This window comes from Mustela erminea, chromosome 11 (genome assembly GCF_009829155.1).
Source record: "Mustela erminea isolate mMusErm1 chromosome 11, mMusErm1.Pri, whole genome shotgun sequence".
In the NCBI taxonomy this organism is placed as follows: Eukaryota; Metazoa; Chordata; class Mammalia; order Carnivora; family Mustelidae; genus Mustela; species Mustela erminea.
The window spans coordinates 2,435,637-2,459,378 of record NC_045624.1 but is presented as its reverse complement, the minus strand read 5'-3'; the positions used below and the strand labels follow the sequence as shown (position 1 = coordinate 2,459,378).

The 23,742-nt window shown below is 51.4% G+C and overlaps 1 protein-coding gene across 11 annotated transcripts in view; it reads left to right on the top strand.

The window, feature by feature from the left end:
* The window catches only part of RBM33 (RNA binding motif protein 33), a 132,131-nt gene that overhangs the window by 86,933 nt on the left and 21,456 nt on the right, over positions 1-23,742 (top strand). For 4 of the 11 annotated variants that reach the window (XM_032305478.1, XM_032305469.1, XM_032305468.1 and 1 more), the window contains exons 10-14: positions 3,173-3,305; positions 3,890-4,233; positions 5,418-5,705; positions 7,213-7,500; positions 10,441-11,076. In XM_032305478.1, coding sequence (XP_032161369.1) covers positions 3,173-3,305; positions 3,890-4,233; positions 5,418-5,705; positions 7,213-7,500; positions 10,441-11,076 — 1,689 coding nt within the window. The remainder of the gene's footprint in view (positions 1-3,172; positions 3,306-3,889; positions 4,234-5,417; positions 5,706-7,212; positions 7,501-10,440; positions 11,077-23,742) is intronic. The other 7 variants (XM_032305471.1, XM_032305470.1, XM_032305473.1 and 4 more) reach the window with 3 other exon arrangements.

Here is a 23,742-nt window from a genome sequence, read left to right as displayed (position 1 = left end):
TAAGGTCTTAAGAAGTTCTCAAATGAACGCCGCCGCTTTCCAGGTCTTGATACGACACAGGACTTGAGGTTTGAGTGGAAATAACCCCAGAAGACTCCCCTGCTTTCTCAGAAAGTATGTTTTATCCTGTCTGTCCTCTCTTCTGACACTGTGTCCCTCTGTGTTTTTTGGTCGGCTCCTTAACATAGAAGTGACGGATGCAGCACACGAGTTAGGAGCCCTGAAGTCGGCTGAGTCAAGTTCGGGATGAAAGCTTGCCAACAAATCAGTAGTGTAGCGCTTGCAGCCCGGGTTACGGTTTAGCTTACTGTTCCTGCTTTTTAATGAAAAATCTGACCGATGTAAACAATAGAGTGAAAATTAGCAGCAAGCATTCATATCAGAAAGTTCATACTATGAAGATGGAAGGGAAGGAAAGCAGCCAGGACACGGAATGCAGAGCGTGCGGCAGGGGCAGGGACTGGCAGTCTGTCAGCCCAGAGGAGGAAGCCCCTGCGCGCAAGGAGCACTAGGCCGGACCGTGCCGCGAGGGCGGGGCATCACCCGCTGCGAGTCCGCCGAGGGTCCTAGGCAGCTGGAGCTCCTGAGCACGAGCACGTGAGAGACGGGCCGGTGACAGTGACTCCGGCCTCCCAGCAGCACGCAGTGGTGTGTGGAGAGGTGGGACACGTGGGTGGGTGCAGGGTCCGCGCCGGGTTCGGGGTGGCTCTCCTGACATCGAGGGCTGGCCTGCCGGGGAGCTGCTGAGAGCGCGGAGCAGGGCCGGGGAAAGTGGAGTGTCTGTACAGAGGACTTGCCGGAGGAGCCCTTCGTGGTAGAGATGGTGCGTTTCAGCTGAGACAGTGCCTAGAGTGAAAATTTTCCAGAGAAGGATGAGTTAGGAAACAAGGAAGTTTGCGTATGATGTGATGGTTTCCAGAATTCACAGTTCTGTTGGCTGTAGGCTGTTATTTTCATGTCTAAGTCAAGAGAAAATCTGGTTTTTAAAATCCCCAAATTTAGTAATTTTGTTAGGATTAATATCATATGGGTTGAAACTTCCCCTGGTTCATTTTCATGTGACGAGTAAAATGAACCCTTTGGGAGCTTTTAACCTGTTGCGTGTTGAAATCTCTGATTTTAAAAAAAAAATAGGGGTGCCTGGGTGGCTTAGTCAGTTAGTCGTCCAACTCTTGCTCTGGGCTCAGGTCTTGATCTCAGGGTCGTGAGTTCAGGCCCCACACTGAGCTTCATGCTGGGTGTGGAGCCTACTTAAAAAATGGTAATAATAAAATAAATGAAATTTAAAAGAAAAGAGAATGGGGTCACCATGGGAAAATTATTTAATGTCCTGAGTTTCTGTTTCCTTGGCTGTGAGATGGGACTCGTGCCCTGCTGTGCTGCCCAGTCCTGAGCTCAGGTGGTGGGGGCTCCGCACAGACCTTGGCATGGAGTATGTACGTGAGCCACTGGTGACGAAGGTGGCCATTGTACTGGGGACTTGTGGCCCCAGGGGCCCCATGCCCATTGGTCCTTACTCTTGAAGTAGGTGCTCCCACAGTATCCGTTCTCAGTGGGCTCACGTTGGCCTTACCAAGGTGGTTTATTGAAATCCTGGACAAATCACTGCATCGTTAGTCCCGGAGTGGTGGTGGGGGTGTGTCCAGAGCATTGGCTCCTGAGTGCAGAGGCCGAGCATCCGTGCGAAGTGGAGAGAAGTGTCTCCTGCGGTGGTTTGCTGGTAATGAGACCGTAGCCTTGGTTCAGACCCTGCCCTGGGCTCTGGCTGAGTTCTCCGGCTTCCGGAGTCAGCTTCGCTGGGGCTGCAAGACCAGCCAGAGGAGCCCGAGAGTCGGCCTGGATCCGGGTGACCCACCCAGTTCCAGACCCAGCACTTCACCAAGGCCGTTACCCGAGTCTCCCTCATCAGGGGACCGTTGCTGCCCCCGCGCCCCACACGCTGGCAGGTCCACAGGTCGTTTCAGTACTAGCCTGGGTGTTATGGCTCGATCTTTGAGCTCGTGCCCGATTCTCAGAACATGGACAGACCCAGTGCTCCTGAGAGTTGGCTTGGATCCTAGGGTTCTCCAGGGCAGTTCCTTGGGCTCTCCCAGTGGTGACAGTCCTCTTGCTGATGGGCCACTGTTGCAGCCAGCGGGCTTTTCTGGAGCTTTTCGTGGGTGCTCTTCCGTTTACTGTGCGGCGTTCTTACAATGCCACGGGGAAAACAGACTTAAAAAAGAAGAGAAAGGGGAGGGAGGTCAGTGAAGTTTGCAGAACATTCCGTGTGCGATGACGTCACATTTAGAGATGACATCTCAGTGCGTCAGCAATAAAATGACAGGAAAAGACTTAGCATCCCAAGTTCACGAGAAGAGAGTGATTTTAAAGTTGAAATACTGGCTGAGTTTCAAAGAAGAAGATATTTTTAAATGAAAATTATTTTGAGGATCTGTATAATTAATGAATTCTTTCTGGAGAAGTGGGAAAAAAAATGGCGAAGCTTTCTTTAAATGCCTCACTGGAAAAAAAAAGAGAAAATGCAAATGTGGTGCTTTTAAAGATCCCCACGAATACTTAAAAGGCCAACTGAAAAATGAAGTAATTTAGTTTGTCTCTAAATAGACTTCTAGTGGAAGATTGTTGATCTGTGAGAATTCAGGGGGTCTTACCCAATGGAATCCAACTGTGAGACATTTCTTTTGTAGCAGAGTGGTTTCTTAGACGTTTCACGTTTTCCTGTTACCGCAGAGCTTGCTGTGTCTGTAAAGCTGCATGTTCAGTGTCTTTTTCTGTTTTGGAAGTAAAGGCTCCATGATTTATGGTTGTCTTCAGAAGGTAGCAAATCACAGCACGTTCGGGAAGATCAGCGCCGAGGATGCTGAAAGTAGACTTTGAGCTTTTTAGATGAATGGGCAGGAAGGGTCAGGGGTCAGTAATTGCATGGATTTCGGTAAGCTTATAAAAATAATTTTCTTGTTTTGCTGTAGTGATATCAGAACATGGAATTCATGTTTTGATGCTGCATTCGATGTTTGCCTGTTTCCTTATGGTAGGATGACTTACTGTGCAAGACCTTGTGGGAGCTATGGGACACAGTTGCTTGATGTTTTCAGGTTGAAACCCCGTGTATCTCCATTTCTAGAAATGGCCATTTCCCTGCCTCTCATCTTGTTTTCCCATTGTTCTGTAGGGGCCTCCAGAGTTCCCGCAGCACACACCTGGGCCCGTTCCCAGCAATTTCAGCCAGCCTCCCCGACTTCCTCTCCAGGACCAGTGGAGGGCCCCGCCCCCGCCGCAGGAGCGAGACCCTTTCTTCTTAGGAGGTAAAGGACCGAGCGGGCTCACAGAACAGAGTTCTCTTGGGTGATGCGCCCGAGTACATCCATGTTGCAGACAGTTGAGCTTCCAGTAGGAGGTTCTTGTGAAGAGTGTCACATTTTGCACCAGAGCACCTCCTTGCCACTTCAGATGCTAACACTGGACATTGTTGGTATCTGCAGTATGAGAATCTCCTGCCAAGGAGGCGGTCCTCTGTAGAAGAGGAGCGATGAAGCAGTCTAGAAATGAGTTGTAAAGTGTAGACTTCGCATCCTGCCCACCACTTGTCATTTTTGTTCCCAGTAAGATGGCACACAAGACTGCTGTTGGGGGTGCCTGGGTGGCTCAGTGGGTTAAAGCCTCTGCCTTCGGCTCAGGTCATGATCCCAGGGTCCTGGGATCGAGCCCCACATCGGGCTCTCTGCTCAGCGGGGAGCCTGCCTCCCCCCCGCCTCGCCTCCTGCCTCTTTGCCTACTTGCGATCTCTCTCTGGCAAATAAATAAAATCTTTAAAAAAAAAAAAAAAAAGTGCTGTTGGGTGATGGGCATGTTGTGTGTGAGCCGAGGGTAATGTTGCACCACCGTTCAGTTTCAGGTGAACCAAGGTTCCCGAGTCATCTCTTTCTGGAACAGCGAAGCCCCCCGCCGCCACCGCCGCCCCCCACACTTCTTAGCAGCACTCACCCAGTGCCCACCCCTAGCCCCTTACCATTCACTCAGCCTGGACCAGCGTTTAGTCAGCAGGGACAGCAGCCCGTGTTCCCCAGAGAGAGGCCGGTCCGGCCAGCCCTCCAGCCGCCAGGTCCCGTGGGGATCCTTCACTTCAGCCAGCCGGGCTCAGCGGCCACGCGGCCCTTCATCCCTCCCCGGCAGCCCTTCCTGCCCGGCCCGGGACAGCCGTTCCTGCCCACCCACGCACAGCCTAACCTGCAGGTATGCATCAGGCTGTGTGGAGGGGTCCACCGGAGCTTTGGGTCTCTGTGTCTCAGAAGGTGACGTGCCTGTGCATTCCGAGTCTGCTAGTGTGTGGAGGTTATGTAGAGGATAAGGGTTTAGTCTTAAACATGCTACTTATTGAAGGCAACTTTCTTGACAATAATATTTTTCTCCCTAATCGTAGGAGAAATGAAAAAATTCAGTATTTGATTTTTTTTAAAAAGGTGGTACTGCTAATAAAGTTAGGGCATGTTTTGATAATACCTTTGCTCCTCATTGCAAGATTCTGGAAAGGTTCATCAATGGAAATAAAGTTCTTTGTCAAATTATGTTCCTGCAAAATGTAGCAGAAAGATTCTTTGCGTGGAGGGAAGCTCGGAGTCGCTATTCCCCTGTGGTTGGGAAGATTTGCGTGCCCCCTTCTGCAGGCGGTGTGGCGCGGGGGCCTGGAGCTTCCATGAGCTCCTTCTTGCCTTGTATGACTCTGCTCAGATGTAGCCCTACTAGTGAGATACAGAATCACGGTATCCTTGAATCAACTATTTGAAAACATGCAGACTATCGAAATTAAAAAAAAAAAAAAATTCAGTGTTAAAGTAGGGTAAAATGTTTCTTCATTTTTTTAAAATTAAAAACTATGAGTACATCCCCGTTGTATCAATGTTTGAGTATTTAAAAAGGGAAGTGAGAAATCCCAGGGTCTGGGAACGGTCACCACCAGCATTCGGGTGCTGGTGGTCCCCGGGGGTGCGGTGCAGCCTCGTCACCCTGCCTGGTTGGCGCGGCAGCAGGCTCCCCTGCTTGTGAGTCCCTCTCGCCGCCGCCTTCAGAAAGTGCTGCCCGGGTTTATAGGCCGTGGCCGCTGCTCTCAGCACACGTCCGTCGCTTCCAGTAGTCTAGTGTCAGAAACTCTGCCGTCTGCGTCCGCAGCGCTGTGTGCTTGCAGCCGTGGTGGTTTCCTGAGAGCAGACTCCTGGAGTTTTGGGGCTGAGAGGACTCAGGGCAAATATAAAATGTACAAGCTTAGCTTTTGGCAGGTCCTCTTAAACCTCTGTCCGCATATTCTAGAATGAAATTTTAGTGCCACTTCAAGTTTCTGCTGCTGGGGGTTTTTTGCGCATTGGAACATCACCAGTGTGTACCTTTGCAAACTGTCGTGTCTCTCTCTTCCGGCCGGGAAGGGGCCCCTGCACCCCCCACTGCCCCCGCCGCACCAGCCGCAGCCCCAGCCCCCGCAGCAGCCCCCGCTCCAGCCGCAGCACCAGCCGCCGCTCCAGCCGCCCCCGCAGCACCAGCCGCCCCCGCAGCCGCCGCACCAGCCCCCGCACCAGCACCAGCACCACCTCTCCGTCCCGCCGCCGCCGCTCATGCCTATGGCGCAGCCCCAGTTCAGGCCTCACGTCCAGACGGCGCAGCCTCCGCCCAGCAGCGGCCGGATGCAGTGCCCCCAGCGCCAGGGCCTGCGGCATGTGAGTGTCTGCCCCGGGCGAGGAGGGGCGGTACTTGGGAGCTGGAACATTCTCCAGTTCCAATTTAATTATTGAAACGCATACAGTACGTTTCTGTAAAGTGAGTGTATGTTTAAAAAAACTGCTTACTTAGGAAACGGGTTTTCTTAGGACTACACAAATTAAGGAAGTCCCGTTTGTGCCAGAAAGACTGCACTGATGTTCTGTACCTCCTCCTCTTACTTCTGGGTATCTAGATATTTTCATAGAGACAGATGGTATTATCCGTAGACACATAATTTTAGCAAATGCTTGTGGTGGTGGGCACTCTGCCTTTGCCAGGAGCCTGCTTTTTGATGGCTGGATTGTCTCTGTCTTCTTGGGCTCTGAATAAATAAATAAATGAGTTCAGGAAGAATTGTCTGACCAGTCTCTGTTGCTAGGCACCGTTCCAGTTCCCGGGGAAGTACCCGTGAACACAGGGGCCAGTTTCCTGCCTTCATGAGGCTGTATTTAATGGTGGGAGATGAACAGTGCATTTAGCTATGCGGGTGCAGGCTGGGGGCCATCAGCTGGTGTGTGACTTGTCTTGCACGGAAGGAAACTAGGAAATGTGTGTTGCTCCACAAACACAAGACTGTTGTCTTGTTTTCCATTAAGTAACTCCATAAAGAGGCTGATGGTTAAAGCGTTGGGCCAGGGGAGGTAATTAGTTTTTCCTTTAAGTACTCTGCCCTTGACCTGCAGCTTTAAGTGTGTCACTTAGCTACTTGTAATTTCAGTTTTCTCATGCTCACTAGCCTTTCTTTCTTTGCTAAAGTAGCATTGAGACTAACGTGATGTAAGAAATGAGGAAGGACTGGGGGAGAGCTGCGTTGTAACAGAGGCTTCGTTCTGCTACAGCAGCGTAACAGATACACCCCTGCCTGGTGCCCTTGGGCCCCGACCTGGTGCCGTCGGAGCTCCGTCCTCCCCGAGCCGTCCGCACGACCTGTGCGCCCCTCCAGCCGTTGGCTCTCTGTTAAGAATCTGGGGGATGAGTAGGGCGAAGAATTTCCTCTCGGGTGAAACTTCTGAGCATGTTTCCCTGGCAGGGTGTGGTTTTCGTAGGATCCTGACGGACTGCTTGTTCTGTTACGGTTCCACCCGAAATGGAGGGGCCCCGTAAAAGCGGTGCCCATCGCCCTTTGTTGGCCCGATCCGTTTTGTTAAAAATGTCGGTCCCCGTCCTCAGGCAGCAATTGCAGTCCCGTGGTGGTAATTTCCGTTCAAAAGGAGCCTGTCCGTAGGCAGGTAGGGTAAGCTTGACCAGGCCTGACCCTCAGCAGTAGCATGTGCTGCCCCACAGAGCAGGAACAGCCGTGCATGAAAGAAGGTGTTCACATGGGAAAGTTATCAGCGCCCCAGAAGGAGAAGTCATGTAGTAATTAGCAGGATTCTTGTCATATTTTTATCTAAGAATGTACCTTTTTACGTTCCTTCTCGCAAGTACCCAGTTGTAGTTTCCGTTTCTGTCTTCTCATGCTAGAACACAACTTCTCAGAATGTGTCCAAACGGCCCCTGCAGCAGCTGCAGCCGGCTGCCCCGAGGAACAGTAATCTGCGGGAGCTGCCCATCGCGCCGGCGCACGTCATGGAGATGAGCGGCAGCCGCTGCTCCTCCACGCCCGCGGCTCCCGGGAAGCCTGTCGCCAGCACGTCACCACCCACGAGGCCGGGGGGTGGGCCCAGGAGTGCACAGGGCAAGACCGAAGCCAAAGTCAAGCCAGTCAGCCCTGCGGTTCAGCCCAAAGAGGAGGCAAAAGCAGAACCAGAGGTAAGAGCATTTTCATTACAAAATCTTTGATCTCAAATGGAAAAGCCTTATCATCAGCTCGTTCCTCTCAGTGTCCTCTTGTCCAGCAGGTTTTTCATAAAACTGTCACTTTTTTCCAGCCGGATCCTTCAGTGAACCCAGCAGCCATGTCCGTGTGAGACACACTCATCCTCGTAGGTTTATGATGTTAGCGTTTGTGTGTTTGTCTGGTTGTAGCTGGTGCTGCAGAGCCTGGTACCTCCGGGGGTGGGTAGCAGGTTGTTGGATCTGTTTGCCTGATGGTTCCATGCGAGGGGGTTCAGTCCTGGCTGTTCCCCTGGAGATACAGATGCCGCACTGGAGCAGATCTGTGCGGCAAAGCTCCGAGCCCAGCACAGGAGTCTGCTGTCCCTGGGTTAGTAACGCACCCTGGGAGGGGGCTGCCGTTCACAGCAGTGGCCTTTGTGTCTGGGGTGTGGGAAGAGATGAGTATGTGGAAGTTACACCAGTGGTTTTTAAAGGTACGTAGAAGGTATACAGTGAGTTCGTAGCATTTATTAATATAATGAAAACAGCAGTGTGAAGAACTTCATGAGGTAATATAGGCATGAAATAAGTCACGCTTTCTTTTTTCTTTTTCTTTTTTTTTTAAAAAAAGATTTTATTTATTTGTCAGAGCGCAGGCACAGGCAGGGGCAGCAGCAGAGCAGGCAGAGGGAGAGGAGGAAACAGGCTCCCCAGTGTGGGGCTCTATCCCAGGATCTTGGGATCACGACCTGAGCTGAAGGCAGATGCTTTACCTACTGAGCCACCCAGAAGTCCTTAAGTCATGTTCTCTTAATCAGTTACCTTCCCATTGAAATTTGGAGGTGGGGTCAGATTTTACTAATAAACTATTTTTTTTTAAGATTTATTCATTTATTTTTTAGAGAGCGAGCTGGTGGGAGGGAAGGGTGGAGGGAGTAGGAGAGAGAATCCCAAGCAGGCTCCTCGCCAACTGTGGAGCCCGACGGAGGGCTCCATCTCGCTGGTCCTGTTACCGCAACCTGAGCCAAAATCAAGATGGAGTGTTTGACGGACCGCACCACTCAGGCGCCCCGGCTTCCCTAGTGAGTGCTTGGAGCAGCGGTCACGTAGCATTACCGCATGAGGAAGTAAATACAAAGTCAAGATACAGTGTTAACAAGATCATATTAAAAGAAGGGGTGACTTTTTTGGTTTTAAAGTCAATATATGAAAAAATTAGGTAGATTTACAAAGTGGTTTAGGGTACTTTATAAAAAGAAATTTTAGCTAAAAATTTTATCCTGCTCACAGTCCTGATAGCTTGCCCCTTGTATGTATAACCTGATTTGGCTCGCCCCCGTGTGTATAAGATGAAGTCACGGGACCCTTGAATTTTCTGGTAGCGGCGGCGTGAGCTTTAGGCACACCACCGGCCACTGGGGCTGCTCTCTCCCCGACTGGTTTGGGGAAGCCCTCGGTGGCACCCAGCAGGTGCTCTGTGGATGAAGGGGGACTCGCAGGCAGCCGTCGTGTAAGCTGGATGTCTTCATGTATTTGCTTGTCATTCTGTGTGTGGGTGCATGCGCTGGGACCAGGAGTGACCCCATTTTACTTTGTGAGACGTCTTGTATTTGTTGGGCTTGGGTAAATGTGGTTGACAGAACTGTGTACAAGTGTATTCATATGTACTTGAACGTGTATTAATGCTTTCTGGATTGCTTGGGGAGCTTGCTTGGTGAATATGAATTACTCCTATGCCCGAACAGCAGGTGCTCCGGACCTGCCGCCTCCCCCGGCAGTCGGCCTCTTCCTGAAAACTGCGGCACCTGCGCCTTTGAGCTGTTGCCCACGTCCTCCTGTCTGTCCGTCTTCCCTTAACAAGCGTTGTCTTTCTCCAGGTGCCCCCCTGAGCCTTCATCTACCATAGATTTGCTATTTCAGATCTATCCTAGACTTTGAAAGTTGATGACCAAGTTGGTTGGGGTGGCTTCTGAAATGCCAGGCCAGTCCTCATGAGGCCTGACTCTGTCCTGTTGGCCATTTGTGTGGGTTCTGGGAGCACCCATGGACTCCTCAGCTGCCTTTTGGTCTTAATTCCTGATTCTTAAGGTTTATTTGTTCCTGGCTGAATTATAGTGAGATCAGATCCTATTAACTTCTTTTGTAAAGGATCTTTGGATGAGGGCATCTGCGATTTTTTTTTTTTTTTTTTAAGAAAATTACTGTAATTCTTAACAAATGCTTATCCTTTAATAAACTTTCCTCATGGGGTGCTTTTTATGAAAGTTCTTGAACTTTCTCAAAGATTTTTTTTGGGTGGACTTTCAGAATAGTTTGGGGCTGGCATGTAAAAGGCATTCCTTACATACCATTAATATTCCAATACTGCAATTGGCAGCATTTTGATTCTGTGGGGAGTGCATGAGTTCAAGGTCAGAGAGATTGACTTGTGCTGTTCATTATAACCAATTATTCTGTGACAAATGAGTTTGAGATCAGGCTGAAAATTCTGTACGAAAAATCAATAGTTCTAATCAGGCCCTTTCAGGTCATTTACACCCACCTTTTGTTGGTTCGTCAGAGAAGAGCCAGATAAAACCTCTGTGACAGCGCGGTCTCCCTACTGTTGCCGTTTCCATTCGAAACATATTTTGATATCTTAAATGAATAGTTTAATTGGTTTCAAACTTGTAAATGAGTGGAAATTTACATTATTTCAATAGTTTCTAATATTCTGATAAGATTTTCCAAATTAGCTTGAGCTGCGTGTAATCGTTTTTCCCTCCCCAGAGGAAGGAGTTATCCTTAAAGTCTATAAGCAGATTTTGAATGGCTTCTTTCCGATCCCGAGCGGAGCGTTTTTGGAAGGCGCGCTTTCTGGGGCTGCTGCGCCGGCCCGGCTCAGCCGGCTTCGCCTCCCGCTTCGCAGTAAAGCAGATGTGTGTTCTCTTGCAGTTCCCTGACGAAGACGAAGAAACGAGGCTGTATCGCTTGAAGATAGAAGAACAGAAGCGCCTGCGAGAAGAGATCCTCAAGCAGAAGGAGCTGCGTCGGCAGCAGCAGGCGGGCGCGAGGAAGAAGGAGCTGCTCGAGAGGCTGGCCCAGCAGCAGCTCCACCTGCCCCCGCCGGCCGCGGCCGAGCAGGAGCAGCCCGCCGCCGCCCCGTCGCCCACCAACGGGAGCCCACTGTTACCCTTCCCAGGTGCACAGGTCAGACAAAATGTGAAAAACAGACTTCTCGTGAAAAACCAGGATGTCACTGTTTCACATGTTCAGCCCAAAACATCCAGTTGTGTGCCATCCGGTGCTAACACGCAGTATCAAGGACAACTGATGAGACCGTTGAAACACTTGAGACAGGCCAGAACCGTACCTCAGAGTCCAGCTCAGCACAGAGTCCTGCAGGTCAAACCTGCGGACGGGGAGGGGCCGCCACCCCCCTCACAGACCGCTCGAGTGGCGTCCCTGCAGGGCCGGCCCCCGGACGCCAAGCCCGGCGCGAAAAGGACTGTCATGCACCGGGCAAACAGCGGCGGCGGAGATGGGCCGCACGTCAGCTCCAAGGTCAGGGTGATTAAGTTGTCAGGCGGGGTAAGTTGACGAGGTAACTGGTGCCTCTTGGAATCTGTGCTTCCCTCAGAATGTCCTAATTCCCAGAGAAGGGTTTCGAAGAAAGGGAAGTCAGAGCTGCCTCTGTTCCCGCCCCGCGGGCCAGCCGCTCCGTCTTGCACTCGGTGACGAGAGTCGCCGTTGAGGTTCTCCTTCCGGCCGAGACCCGTGGTCTTTCAGACTCTGTCTTGAGTTTTCCTGAAAGACCAGTGGGACAGTCCCCAAATTAGGTGTTTCTCACTTTTAGCCTATTTTTGTAGATAATTTGTGATAGAACCATCAGGTTTGTTTTAAAAATAAAATTTCCTTTACCAGAAAAACAATCTGTTGCATGCAGCTGTAGGTCCAGGGAGCACCCCGGGGGCAAGCGCGCATCGCGCGGCTGCTTTTAAGCGGTGGCGTTTCAGAGGCGGGTCCCGTCTTCTCTTCTCAAGCTAATCTCTGCCCTTGTGATGACCAGAAGGATGAACTGAATCCGCAGTCAAGTGTCCTGTGCAGTCTTATGAGCACATGCGTGCAGAAGGAGAGCGCGTCTCCTTCCTTCCTTTCTTTCCTTTTGGGCGGTGCCCCTTCTAGATCATTCTCAGTGAGGCACAGCCATCGCGATTCGGATGAGCTCTGCACTCAGAATAGACACAGTTGCTGCAGACAGATCGTGCTGCAGAAGGTTCTCGGTCAGACGGTGCTCTGTCGCATCCGTCCTCACCGTGCCACGTGCTCTTGACCCGCTTGCGGAAGGGGACTTGTTTGTCCTGTGTCGACGGTGGGGCGCCCTGCGGTCTGCGTCAGGACGGTGCTGCCCCTTGCGTGCCATCTGTGCTGTGCACGGAGGAAGGAAGGGCAGGACCGCAGACGCAGGCCCTCGGAGTGGGCCAGCGACACCCGAGGGACAGTTCGTCGCTCCTCGTTTAAGGAGTTCAGTTTTACCTTTTATTTCTAGGTCCGTAGACTGAAAGTGCGAGCATTTCACGTGCCGTGAGAAAAATTTTGATAGAGTGGTATGATCTGGAGATTCCATCTTCAACAGACCCTGTGCTGTTTCTTCAGATCGGTTTTTCTCACCTCCATTCATTGTGATTTAGAGGGTGGATAAGCAGATGGCCTCTATCACGTTAGCTTGTTGAATCATCGTATGACTTTGTTTTCTTCAGGCAAAACCTAAGCAGGAAGCCGTTTCACGGTATCTGTGGTCTTCTGTTTTCTGTTTTTGTTTTTTTTTTTTTAAAGATTTTATTTATTTATTTGACAGAGAGAGATCACAAGTAGGCAGAGAGGCAGGCAGAGAGAGAGGAGGAAGCAGGCTCCCTGCTGAGCAGAGAGCCCGATGCGGGACTCGATCCCAGGACGCTGAGATCATGACCTGAGCCGAAGGCAGCGGCTTAACCCACTGAGCCACCCAGGCGCCCCTGTGGTCTTCTGTTTTGACCTTATTTTAGGCAGACTTTCTCAGTGTCTCATTTTTTTGCTTGAGTTAAAAACTTAGGAGGAGGAGACTTGGGGCCACGGGGCCACCATTGGGAGGAGGCCTTTTCCCGTGACATTCATTGTTGGTGTTGTGTGCAGTGTGGCTCGTATGAAGTGAGGGTCTCTCGTGGGCTGGGAGGTCCGGGTCTGCTGTGCTCTGAGAGCAGCTTTCACACTAATGAACACTTCTCCTTTAAAATAATTTATCTACTTAAATTTTTGTTTTTTTTCCTCCGGTGGGGGAAAAATGTAAATTTTGTAAGACTGTATTCCAGAATCCTGCTGTCTATTATACAGTACCCAGAGGAACAACAGAGGACCTGCTGTGCGAAAATAGCTACTTGACAAAATTTGGAATAACTTTTTATCTCTTTGTAATTGTTAAGTCATCTAACCAACATGTTCTATGTCTTAGGATTTATTCCAGCAAGTCCTGCAGTGGCGTGTTGGCAACCTTCAACTTATTGGGGGATCAGTATCTCTGTGTGTCTGTCTCTGAACCAAAAAAAAATGCTATTTCCCAAGAGGCCTTGGGTCCTTTTGTGTGGGTAGAACTCTTCTTAAGAGAACATATTCGTAGCTGTGCAGGTGATGCAACAAGGAAACCATTTCATTTCGTTAGGTGCTGGGTCAGCTCGCGTTTCTCCGGACTCTTGTCTCCGCCCCTGCGGGCCTCCCTCTTTGCTCCGCAGGCCGCGGTCTTATGCCTGGGGCTCAGCCGGCACCCTGGTAAGGCCTTGGCAGGCTTAGCACATCACACCCGTGCAGAGCAGTATTTATGCGTTTCAGCTTTATAATTACTTGCGGAATAAAAGCATCTCGCCGTCTGTTCGTGTCCTGTATTTTGTCGTGAGGCCTGGACTTCTCTACATCCCGTTAGTGCAGAGGCGCAGGATGTTGTCCTTATGAGGTTTTCTGTGCAGAGGGTCAGTTTATTTCGTTTGCTTTTCACTGACCTAAACTGGCCGCAAGTAGATGCAGTTCCGGTATCCTTGCCGTCCGTCGTGGCCTCCCCTAGCTCACTGCTCGGTCTCTAGAGAGGACGTGGGACGACGGCAGTGCGTAGTGTCCTGCTAGAAGGTGGCCCGGTGGAGGTCTCAGTTCAGCCAGGTGTCCATCGGATGCTTAGCAAAGCAGAAATGTCTCTGAACTCTTATTCTGATGTACACATTGGAAATGCCTTAAAACTGAATTTGGAGTCTCCAGGTGTGCCTGTGAGGCGATTGTGAATCAGTACAGAGTTCTCTTTTGTTATTTTCCGTATTTCATTATTTATAATCAAATGATCTTTGGGTTTTATTAAATTGGGTTTTTTAAAATGTGAAAGAGCCGAGTCTTAAAACAGTAGTTGTTTTTTAGTCGTTTTATTATTTTATTTTTAAAGTGATTTTAATTCACCCTAATCACAAGAGAATTTCTCGTCCTTTTATATTGTTTCTCTCTGTTATGGCTAATACATCCCGGGGAGAGGAAGCGTTTTCAAAAAGAATTTAATAAAAATTCTTTGTGGGTATAAGTTCTCACAGTCACGGCAACGAGTGGCGTGGTAAAGCCCGGAGAGTGGTTCTTTGCCCTCACCGGGGCTCTCTGTTGGCATCTCCTTGGTCACTGGTCCTTGTGAGATGCCCTTTCACGAAAGGTAGTGGTGGAGGCGCTCCCTCGCCCAGACAGAGCGCTTCAGTCCCTCCGTCTGCGGTGGCGCGACGCGGTGGGAGCGGAGTGGCTGTCCCATGAGGAGGACCCGCGTCTGGGTGGGCGCGCGTCACTTCCTTTCTCTGAACCCCAGTCTCTGGGTTGTAAAGTGGCCGCGGGAGTGTGCGAAGGCGCGTCCGGCGTGCGGGAGGCGCCCCGCGCACGTGTGCTTGCGGCTCGCTTCTCCGACGCTGCTGAGGCCCCGCAGGAGCGCGGTCGCGGCTCACGCCGCACAATGGTGCTGCCGAGCGCGTGCACGGGGCGGCCTGCGTGCCCGCCGGACGGGGGAGGACATTCGTCCTGGAGACCTCGTGTGAGTAGCTCGGGGCCACGCAGCTGCTGGTGGCCAGGGCTAAGGTTCTCGGGATTTGTATTTGTAACGGTGGTTTGCCTGCTGCCTTGTTCCGAGGCGTTCCCTAACTCTTGGTCAGGGTTGATACCCTGCTGTTCCCAGGGAGTTCGTAGCAGCGTTGATTCAGACAAGTTTAGGCCGGGGCTTCTCCCATGCGGGGGTGATGAGCTTCCACCTTTCTGGCCATCCCCAGAGGTGGTAGCGACCGCCTGGAGAGTGTTGAGGTTTCCGAAGGTGGAGGAAAGTGTCGTGATGGGTGCATAGCAGCAGCGGTGTGGCTACAGGACTGGAGTGTGGCCGGGTCTCCATCATTCCTGTTCTAGAACTTGAACATGGGGGTAAGCACGGGGGCCCTGACCTCTGGCCTGGTGGAGTGAGGGACGGGGTAGCCGGGCTCTGTGCGGCTGGAACTTGCCGTGTGCTCTGAATGAACCTGCGAGCGCTTCTGTGTAAGTCAAATGAGGTCACATTTTGTATAGAAAACACTGCGGTGAAAACTAGGGGAATTTGCTGTTTAAAGAGACCTGTGTTGTGAGACTCATCAACATACGTGTGGATTTTAGTTTTCCCGCTCAGAGTTTGTGGTCTGGCTTCACTAGGTAAGATTACCAAAGGAGTGAGTGTGTGTAGAGTGGTGGTTTGTGAAGTGTTGGATATTGTTGAATGTTCCAGAATTTCATGCACCTTCCCGAGGGTTACTCTTACATAAGTAGTCTACCTAAAGAGCTGTATTTGATGGGATGGTTATTATGTCATATGTGGAAAAATTTGCCTGCTCAGGTCTCAGAAAGATACGTAAAGTATTTAATTTTCAGAAACCAAAAGAACAATCTTTTTACATAGTTTTGTTTATAACCAATACATAATCCAGGAAAACTACTCAAGTAAAAACATGAAAATAGGAAGTGTTCACTCAGGGTGAACTCACTATCGCCACCCACCCATCCTTGGTGAACACGCCTCAGGGAGGAGCCTCCTGCACGGAGGACTTGCGCCAGGACGGCGGCTCTGGGTCTGGGCTAGGGCGCGTTGGATCGTGGGTTCAGGGAACCTTCATTCGTGGCCCCCATGGGCCCTGGTGACCTCTGGAAACTGCGGCGTGCTCCCCCAGGCTGGCTGGGAGGGTCCCAGGCAGGGGCAGGTGCGAGGAGCTGCTCTCGGAGGCCGCCCCAGGGAGGAGCAGTGGCTTAGAGCAGCAGTTTCGGAGCTCTTGAAGAAGACGAAAGCAAACTCTGAATTCAGCGGCTTTATTCTAATGGAGGTAATAAAAATTTTAAGAATTTGGCAGCAAATTCAGTAAACAGTCCTTTGTTCTGCCGGCCACACCGAGAAATGGGAGAAGCCAGAATGCCTCAGCAGGAAAGCCAGCTGTCCAGTTGCGATCCTCTTGTATTTTATTTTTAAAAGGCTGTCAAGTGCTGCTTGCAGAAGGTCCCAGCGTATCTGTGTGTGTGCGCTTGCTCGGGGGGTCGGATGCATCCGTAGTTCCTGCCCTCCCCCGCTCCCAGGTTCTTCTCAGACTTTGTTTAGGATGTGGTAGAAGAGGGAACACGTACATACCTGATTGCTCTGTGTTTGGTGGAGGACGTTTTATTTTGATGTAATTTCGGTCAAAGAGAAGTTGCAAAAACAGGATAAGGACCTCCTGCCCCCCCCCCCCCCACTTTGTTTTGCCCGGTTGCGTTGCCACCGATCCCTCTGCCCGCCCCACACTCCGCGCAGCTCTGTCACTGCCCGGAAGTCCATCGCAGCCTCGCCGCATCTCCTCCGCAGCGAGCTCTCCTCGTGCACATGCGCAGGGACGCTTCTCAGAACTCGGGAGACGCAGCATCGACACAGCGCAGCTCGTCCCCGGCATGGCTCTCCCAGTGCAGAGCCACAGTCCCAGCCCGGCTCAAGGGCATGTACTGTATATGGTCCCCATGACTTTGGGGTAGCAGCTTGGCCTCTGTGTGTTTTGCCCTTGACTTTTTTAAAGAGGGGAGGCCGATGATCTTGTGAGATGTCCTTGAATTTGGGTTTGTCTTACTTTTTCCGATGCTGTTTCAGGTGATGTGCTCTGGGCAGGAGCCCCGTAGAAGGATGTTGTGTCCACAGTGGGTCCTGTCGGGAGGCTCCTGACACGTTTGTCCAGTGTTGGTAACTTGGATCACTTGAGCGAGGAGGTGTTTGCAAGTCTCTGTCCGTAGGGCTGCGGTCCCACTCTCTGTGATCGGTACGGGATTTATGGGAAGGTGGGAAGGTACTTGGAGACTACAGAAATGTATCATTTCTTGTCAGATTTTCACTGTTTTTAGTCAGCCCCGATATTTTTACGGTGTCAGCACTCACTCTGTGTGCTTACTCTGATCGCTTCGTCTTTGCTCGCGGACTTAGGGCTCATGCATTCCCAGCGGTCTGGGCTTGCGGATTCTCACTTTATCCCGTGAACGGTTCCTGTTGTCGGTTTTGAGTTTTGATTGTCCCAGATGGGCCAGTGGGAGCCCCTTCAGGCTGGCTCTGTGTTTGTTGGTGTGTCTCCGTCGCTCTTGAACACAGCCTGAAATCTGGTGCAGGACGATGATGGGGCTCACGCTGGACTTGGTCCGCTCAGCTCCGGGGTCAGGCCCGCCTCTGCGGGGTGGAGAGCGGGGCGCCGGGCGCACTCTCTGAGCGCCATCGCTCTGGGCCCTGTCCACCCACGCCCAGCCTGCCACGGTGAGTTCCAGAGGCAGATGAATCAAGAAGAGATGCCGTTGTCCGCTGCGTTTCTTGAAGCAGCCACTGACGTGACTAAAACAGACTCTTTTGCTGTACTGAGTTCACTTTTTGGATTGTTCTTTGTGTGGCAGTTCAGAGAGAAGGTAACGTCACTGTTGAGACGTTAAAAACGAGGGTGTTGGTGGACAAGGAGGCAGCCGAGCCACGGCAGGGGCCCGGCGGAGTTGGCAGGTGCAGTGGCCCCGGTTGGAGTTCTGCATTTTGTTTGCTGTGCGTATCCGCAGGGCTTTGGCAGCCGTGGCTGGGAGGCACTGCCACTTCCTCAGTCACTCATGGCCGGGAGCTCCTACCCTGGTGCCATCGCTCGCGGTCAGGATAGCTGCTGAGAGAGCCCGTCAGGGCGTAGGAGCTGCTCCTGCAGCCTAGGTGCTGCGCGGGCGGCGGCAGCGTCCTGCCTGCAGGTAAAGTAGCCCCTGATGGGTGCTGCCAGGCGCAGGTAGGGAGACCCGATGAAGGGACTTTGCGTGAAGGGGAGGAGCTGCCTGGGGGAAGCCAGGAGGTCCGGGGAAAGGGAAGAGCCTTCCAGGTGGCTGGGGAGGGCACTGACGAAGGTCCTGTGGCAGGAGGGTCATGGCCTGTGTTCTCACTGTAGGAAGGCCAGTTTGACCAGAGTGCAGAAAGCAAGTCAGTCTGGAGACAGGGGCTTTTATGGGCTGTTTTATGGCCTTGAGCGCGAATCTTGATCATCAGATCCGGGAGAGCCATTGGAAAGTTTCAGCAGAGAGATGAGGGGCTAGTGTTTGAACCTTGTTCTTTAGAAGTATATTTCTAAATTAGACCTTACTTGCTGTTTTTTTTTCCTGAGGCTCTGTCTTTAGTTTAATATACAGAAAGTCATAGGCACAACTGAGCATTGGCTTTAGATATAGAAGTGTTCATCCTGGAGCCATCTGTCACCCTTTGGGGACTCGTGGTTTGAGGAGGAGCTACAGCTGCTACGCGTAGAAGGTAGGAATGGGGTGGGTCACCTTCACTGCCTCCCACTCTCCGGCTGTGGCCCGTTTCCTGCCTCTGGCCCGCTGGCTACCTGCCTTGCGCTTGCCACCTGCCGTGCGTGGCCGCGGGCTCTCGGAGCTGTCCCCTGCTCGCTGCTCCTGACTGAGGCCGGGCTCGCACTTCTATTCACTTTTTGTGTCCAGGGTTGAGGACAGTTTTAAGAACATGACTGGTGTTTAAAAAAGCATTTGTCGAAATAATTGAGAAGGTATCTTTTCCCTTTAAAAATCTGGACATTGTGGGTGATTTCTTTGGTGAAGTACCGAAGCAGGAATTACAACAGTGTGTTTTCCGTGAGTGCTTCTGGTTGTTAAAGTAGCTGTTGTCGGCATTTGGGTAGCACCAGTTAGCAAAATGGGGGTAAAGAGCGTTAATTCTTGTTATTAATTCTCCTGGTCGTCTCTTCACGCTAACATTTGTGGTTCCTCGCAGACTCCTCCTTCATTCGGCGTACAGAATGGGATTATATCGTACATACGGTTTGGCACTTTTTGGGTTGGGTTGAGTGGTGGGTAGGTGTGAGGACATCTCGTGCAGAGACCCGGGCCAAGGCAGAGCGCGTCCCATGCTGTGGGGGTGACCCTGTGACCTGGGCTGAGCTGCCTTACCGGTGCAGAGGGCACTGACTCGATGGATTTCTGGCAGAAGCTCGGGCGGGGTCAGGCTGTCCGTGGGAGCTGAGCCCACACTCAAAGGACCAGGAAGGAGTGAGTTGGGGGGGGGGGTTGGGTGGGAAGTGAGGTGTGGGGGGACAGAGCTGCTGTGGTGTTGGGGATGGGGGCGGCAGACGAGTGTAAACTGCTTTAACCCAGGTAGGGGAGCCAGGAGGGCCGGGGTGAGGGTGAGCCCAGACCCTTGCCTCGCGGGCTCCTTCCCTCTCCGGTAGGAGCACGGCTGGAGGAGGGGTGGAGGTGGGCCTCATTGGTTGCGGGGTCCTTTCCCCGTGCTGGGTGGTCACAAGCAGCAAGAGGGCCCGAAGGCAACTAGCGGAAGAGACGAAGAGACCTGGGCCTGAATTCTGATTAGTCACGTCTTTGAGAATATGTATATTCCAGAAACTTCTTTTGGAGCTGAAGCTATTGTATATAAAGTTTTTAAGAGCTTTGAAGTGCTTTAGTGGACGGAATTAATAGCTTTCAGAGAAAGGACTTTTTGAGCATTCTTAAACACGTGGCTTCTAAATTTGGGCAAAATCAGCAATTGTTCATTAGAGGACAGAAATCGGTTGTAATGACTCAATCTGTCTACATTAATTTTTGGTTTTTTAGGGGTATGATATTGGGGAGTAACATAAGTGCTTAAATCAGAAATAATTCCTGTATATTTAGGAAACAGGATGTGGTAACTCATTCTCCCCAGCAGAGGAGGAAATCCTTCTCCAGGGGCTTGGGTAACTCCCTCTCCTGACTTCCAGTAACTGCCAAGGATAGGAGTCATGGTACCTCCGCAGGGAAGCAGCTTCTTCCAAGCTGCTCGGCAAGGGCACGCTGGAAGCTTCTCTCCCTGGCCTGGAGCCCCACCCAAGTGGGGGGCTCAGCTGGAAGAGCCCGAGTCTACAGGAGCCCTGCTGCCTGGAGGGTCCCGGCGTGCCGCCGCCCCACCGAGTTTCAGCCTCAGCTTCCGCTTCCTTTCCAGCGGAGCCCACTGGGGTGAGAGCCGTGGAAGAGTCGGGGGCAGGAGGTCCTTCCTCTGCCCCCCAGAGGCTCGTTGTATTTTTCCAAAGTCCAGTGAATTTTGTCTTCCAAAGATTTCCCCACACCTGACTCGTCTCAGGAAGGTAGAATCGGGAGCGAGAGCGGGCGGGCAGGGAGCTGGGCCCCACGAGCCGTGCTGTCCGGTCCGGCGTCCGTGCCGGTCAGCGCGCCCGGGCGTGAGCAGGCGCCGTGTGCTCTGGTCTCCTTGATGTCAGGGGTTTTTCTGCACTTCACTCCATGTGGGCCCAGTTTTGAAATTTTGGGGGAAGCACCGAAGACTTACGCCGGGTACGTGTTCTGCACGCTCGCTACACGTGAGGGTGACTGATTGCAGAGAATCAGCAAATGGAAAGGAGCCCCCTCCTGTCCTGTCCTAACAGTTTCCCTGGGAAATTGATCTCGGAACCTGGAAAAACCTTAACCTGTTTATTTTACTTTTTCTTCTTTAAAGAGTAGTCTTCAAAGACAAAATAGAGCCTTACATGTATTTATATTTGGAAACTTCACGTAGCATGCATATCATTTATTGTCCAGGTTCGGAGTGAGCTTTCTGAAGATTACAGGGCGAGGCCCAGCATTGTTGCAGTTAATAGAAACCCGTTCCGTGCGGCCTGCGGGCTGCGGGATCAGCGGCACTGCCGTGACAGTGAAGTGGGCCTTATCGGAAGGGGGATTCATAAGAGGCTGCCCTGGGACCCTAACCACTGTCCTTGTGTGTGTCCTGACAATGTTATCTGTCCTCTCAGTGCGGAGTATCAAATGTCTGTCATGAGTACAGAAATTAATTTAATGTCACCTGAAGACATGCAATTAATCTTTTAGAGGTTTTCATAATACCTTTACAGAAAGAGTTGCCAGTTTGGCGGATTTGGATTTTGGGGTTTAGAAGAAGATAAGGGAAATTAATTTTTCATCAGGGTTAATACAAGCTAGCAGGGCCACAAAAGCTGAGAAAAATGGTTGGGGAATTTGTCAAGTGTTGTCAGTCTAGAATAATGCTGCTTAAGGTCTGATAGGTGTAATCAAGAGTTGAGATTTCTATAGCGAGGGATTAATCAATTTGCTCACCAGCGAATGCAAGTCAGTGATACCACTTCACGGGGTTTAGGAATGAAAATAAGATTTGATCTGTCAAATTGCGAGAAGCCCTGACAGTATCGACGGGCATTTTTATCTGTGCATTTAAACCGTTTGTTATAAATAAATTTGCCCTGCTCATGTTGGTGGCTACAAACCTCATTTTTGGTCATGATTTAGCTGATACAAAGTGTTCCCCCAGGCTAACTTAATTCCGGTGGTGCCCCTTTTATCTAAAAAAGAGAAACTCCTCAGAACAGACAGTTCTACGGTATTCACTAAGAGAGAATCGTTTGTGAAGACAACCAGCAGAATCTTCTGGCTTGGTCTAAGATGGGCTGAACTTTTTCACCTCATCTGTGTTTAGAGGAAATGGCAGACTCTTAAAATCGCTACACACGCTGCTGTGCAAGGAGCGGGAGCGGGAGCCGGCTCACCTCCAGAGATGGGCTTCCGCAGCGCTCTTGTTCGCAAGAGGACATCATTTCCCATCCACAGGCGACCGGTGATGCCTTACGTTTCCGTCGGCGGGTTTCTGAAGTTCCTAATTTGAGGTCAGCGCTATTTTTAAATGTGCATCGCGAAGTCCTGACGATTTCAGGATCTGTGTCGGCGCCGTGACTGTTTGTAGGAGTCGCCCAGGGCTCCAGGTGCGTGGGCGCACTCTCCTTGCCCACCGTCTGGGTCTGCGTGTGCATGCGGGTGTTCGCAGCGCGTGCCCGCTGGGAGCCCGGTCACGAACGCATTGGGGACTCCCCACGTGCTGACTGGAGTAATTCTGGAACGGAAGAATTAGCTTGTCATTGTGCTCATTTGAAAGAGACTAATAGTTCTCGCCGTTGAAACAAGGAAACCTCTCCATTTCTCTTACAAAACGGAATGACTTCTATGCAAGCCCTGAGCGCTCAGCTGTGTGGTTTAGAACAACACACGCGTGTCGTTATAGTGACCCTTCATGCACTTGCAGGAAAGCTAGTCTTTTTTGTTTCAACTTTTGCTAAAAATGATTCTGTTCAGTCACAGTCCTCCCCTGGGAAGCAGCGTCCGACTGCAGACAACAGGAGGTCCCCACTGGTACCGCGTGACCAAGGGGATCAGGTTTTTCATTTGTACAGTGAGGATAATAGTATTTACCTCGAAGGAAAATGATGTCTGCTCAGAACCCAGTACACTGCTTGTCACATCGCGGACGGTCCAGAAACGTCAGCTCCACCCGCTCTCCTGGCGGTGGACGTGTTCATTACACCGAAACTCGCGGTGCTCGGGGTCCTAGGAGTGCCTGCGAAGTTTCTGTTGCAGACTTCATGACGTCATCTACAGCCACAGAAGGTGTAGAGAATGGCCCCGACCGTGAGCCACTCCAGGGCTTCCCGAGCGCCGCCTCCCACTTCCCAGTAAACCACTGATGGGAACGGGTTTTCCTGAAAGCTAGGCAGTCGTGATCCCTGCCTGAAACGTCCCCCTTTCCGTGTGCGTTGTGGCCTCAAGTGTCGCCCACCTGCTCTGTTCTCTCTTCTGACGGTGCTGCGGGGACCGAGGCCTCCCGTGGGGCCCCCCTTTCGGCCTCCGAACGGGAGCCGAATAGCAGTAGCGACTGCTGCTCTGCAGAAGCACCGAACGCTTCGTGGCCGGGGGAGGAGAGAGCAGGCTGGGGGTGGGGGACGGGGACCCACAGAGACCGCGTGGCCCAGGAATTGTGCCGTGGGGCCAGAGTGGTAGGAGATGGGGTGCACATCCAAAGAAATGGTGTCATCATCGGGTCTTTCCAGGTGGTTCCTTAGAAAACCTTTACACCCTGAGTAGGACGCTTTCTTGGTGTCACAAGCTTTCATACTCCACTCTGCATTACGAGAGTTAAGTTTTTCTCTTGACAAATGAGGAAAGAAGAAGCTTTTGTGGTACCTGTTTTTCCTAAACTTTGGGAATCAAGCCTACTTTAAAAAATAAACTTTTCTTGGAAGGAAAATGAAAGTTCATAACTTTTTTTAAAAAATTTTTTTGGTAAAGATTTTATTTCTTTATCTGACAGAGAGAGAAATCACGAGTAGGCAGAGAGGCAGGCAGAGAGAGAGGGGGAAGCAGGCTCCCTGCCCATCAGAGAGCCCCATGCGGGGCTCGATCCCAGGACCCTGAGATCATGACCTGAGCTGAAGGCAGAGGCTTTAACCCACTGAGCCACCCAGGTGCCCCCATAACTTTGTTTTTCAGGGTCTTTATCTGACATTAACGTCTCCTCTTCACAGAGTAAATTACCACCGGTCTCTTGCCTAATATTTGGAGTGTTTCTTGACTGAAGGTTACGCTCTCAGTTCCATTCCCAGTTCAGAAACCATCAGGTCACCCGTGTTGATTTTATCATCCAAATAGGTGTACACGGTGACATTGTCTGCCTCAAGGAAGGCAAGTTACAGTGTCTTCCCTTGGTGTCATCTCTTCTTTTTAAGTTAAAGTTCCTTGTGTAGATCCCGTGTTTAGTTTTGGCTTACTAAAGAAATAAGCGATGACAGTATGCGTTGTCTTTGTCCATCAGATACGTGGACGTGTTCCAGCGGATTATGCATAGCCATGTGGCGCATCAGACAGTGCCGCTGCCTTGGAAGGTGGCGCATTCCA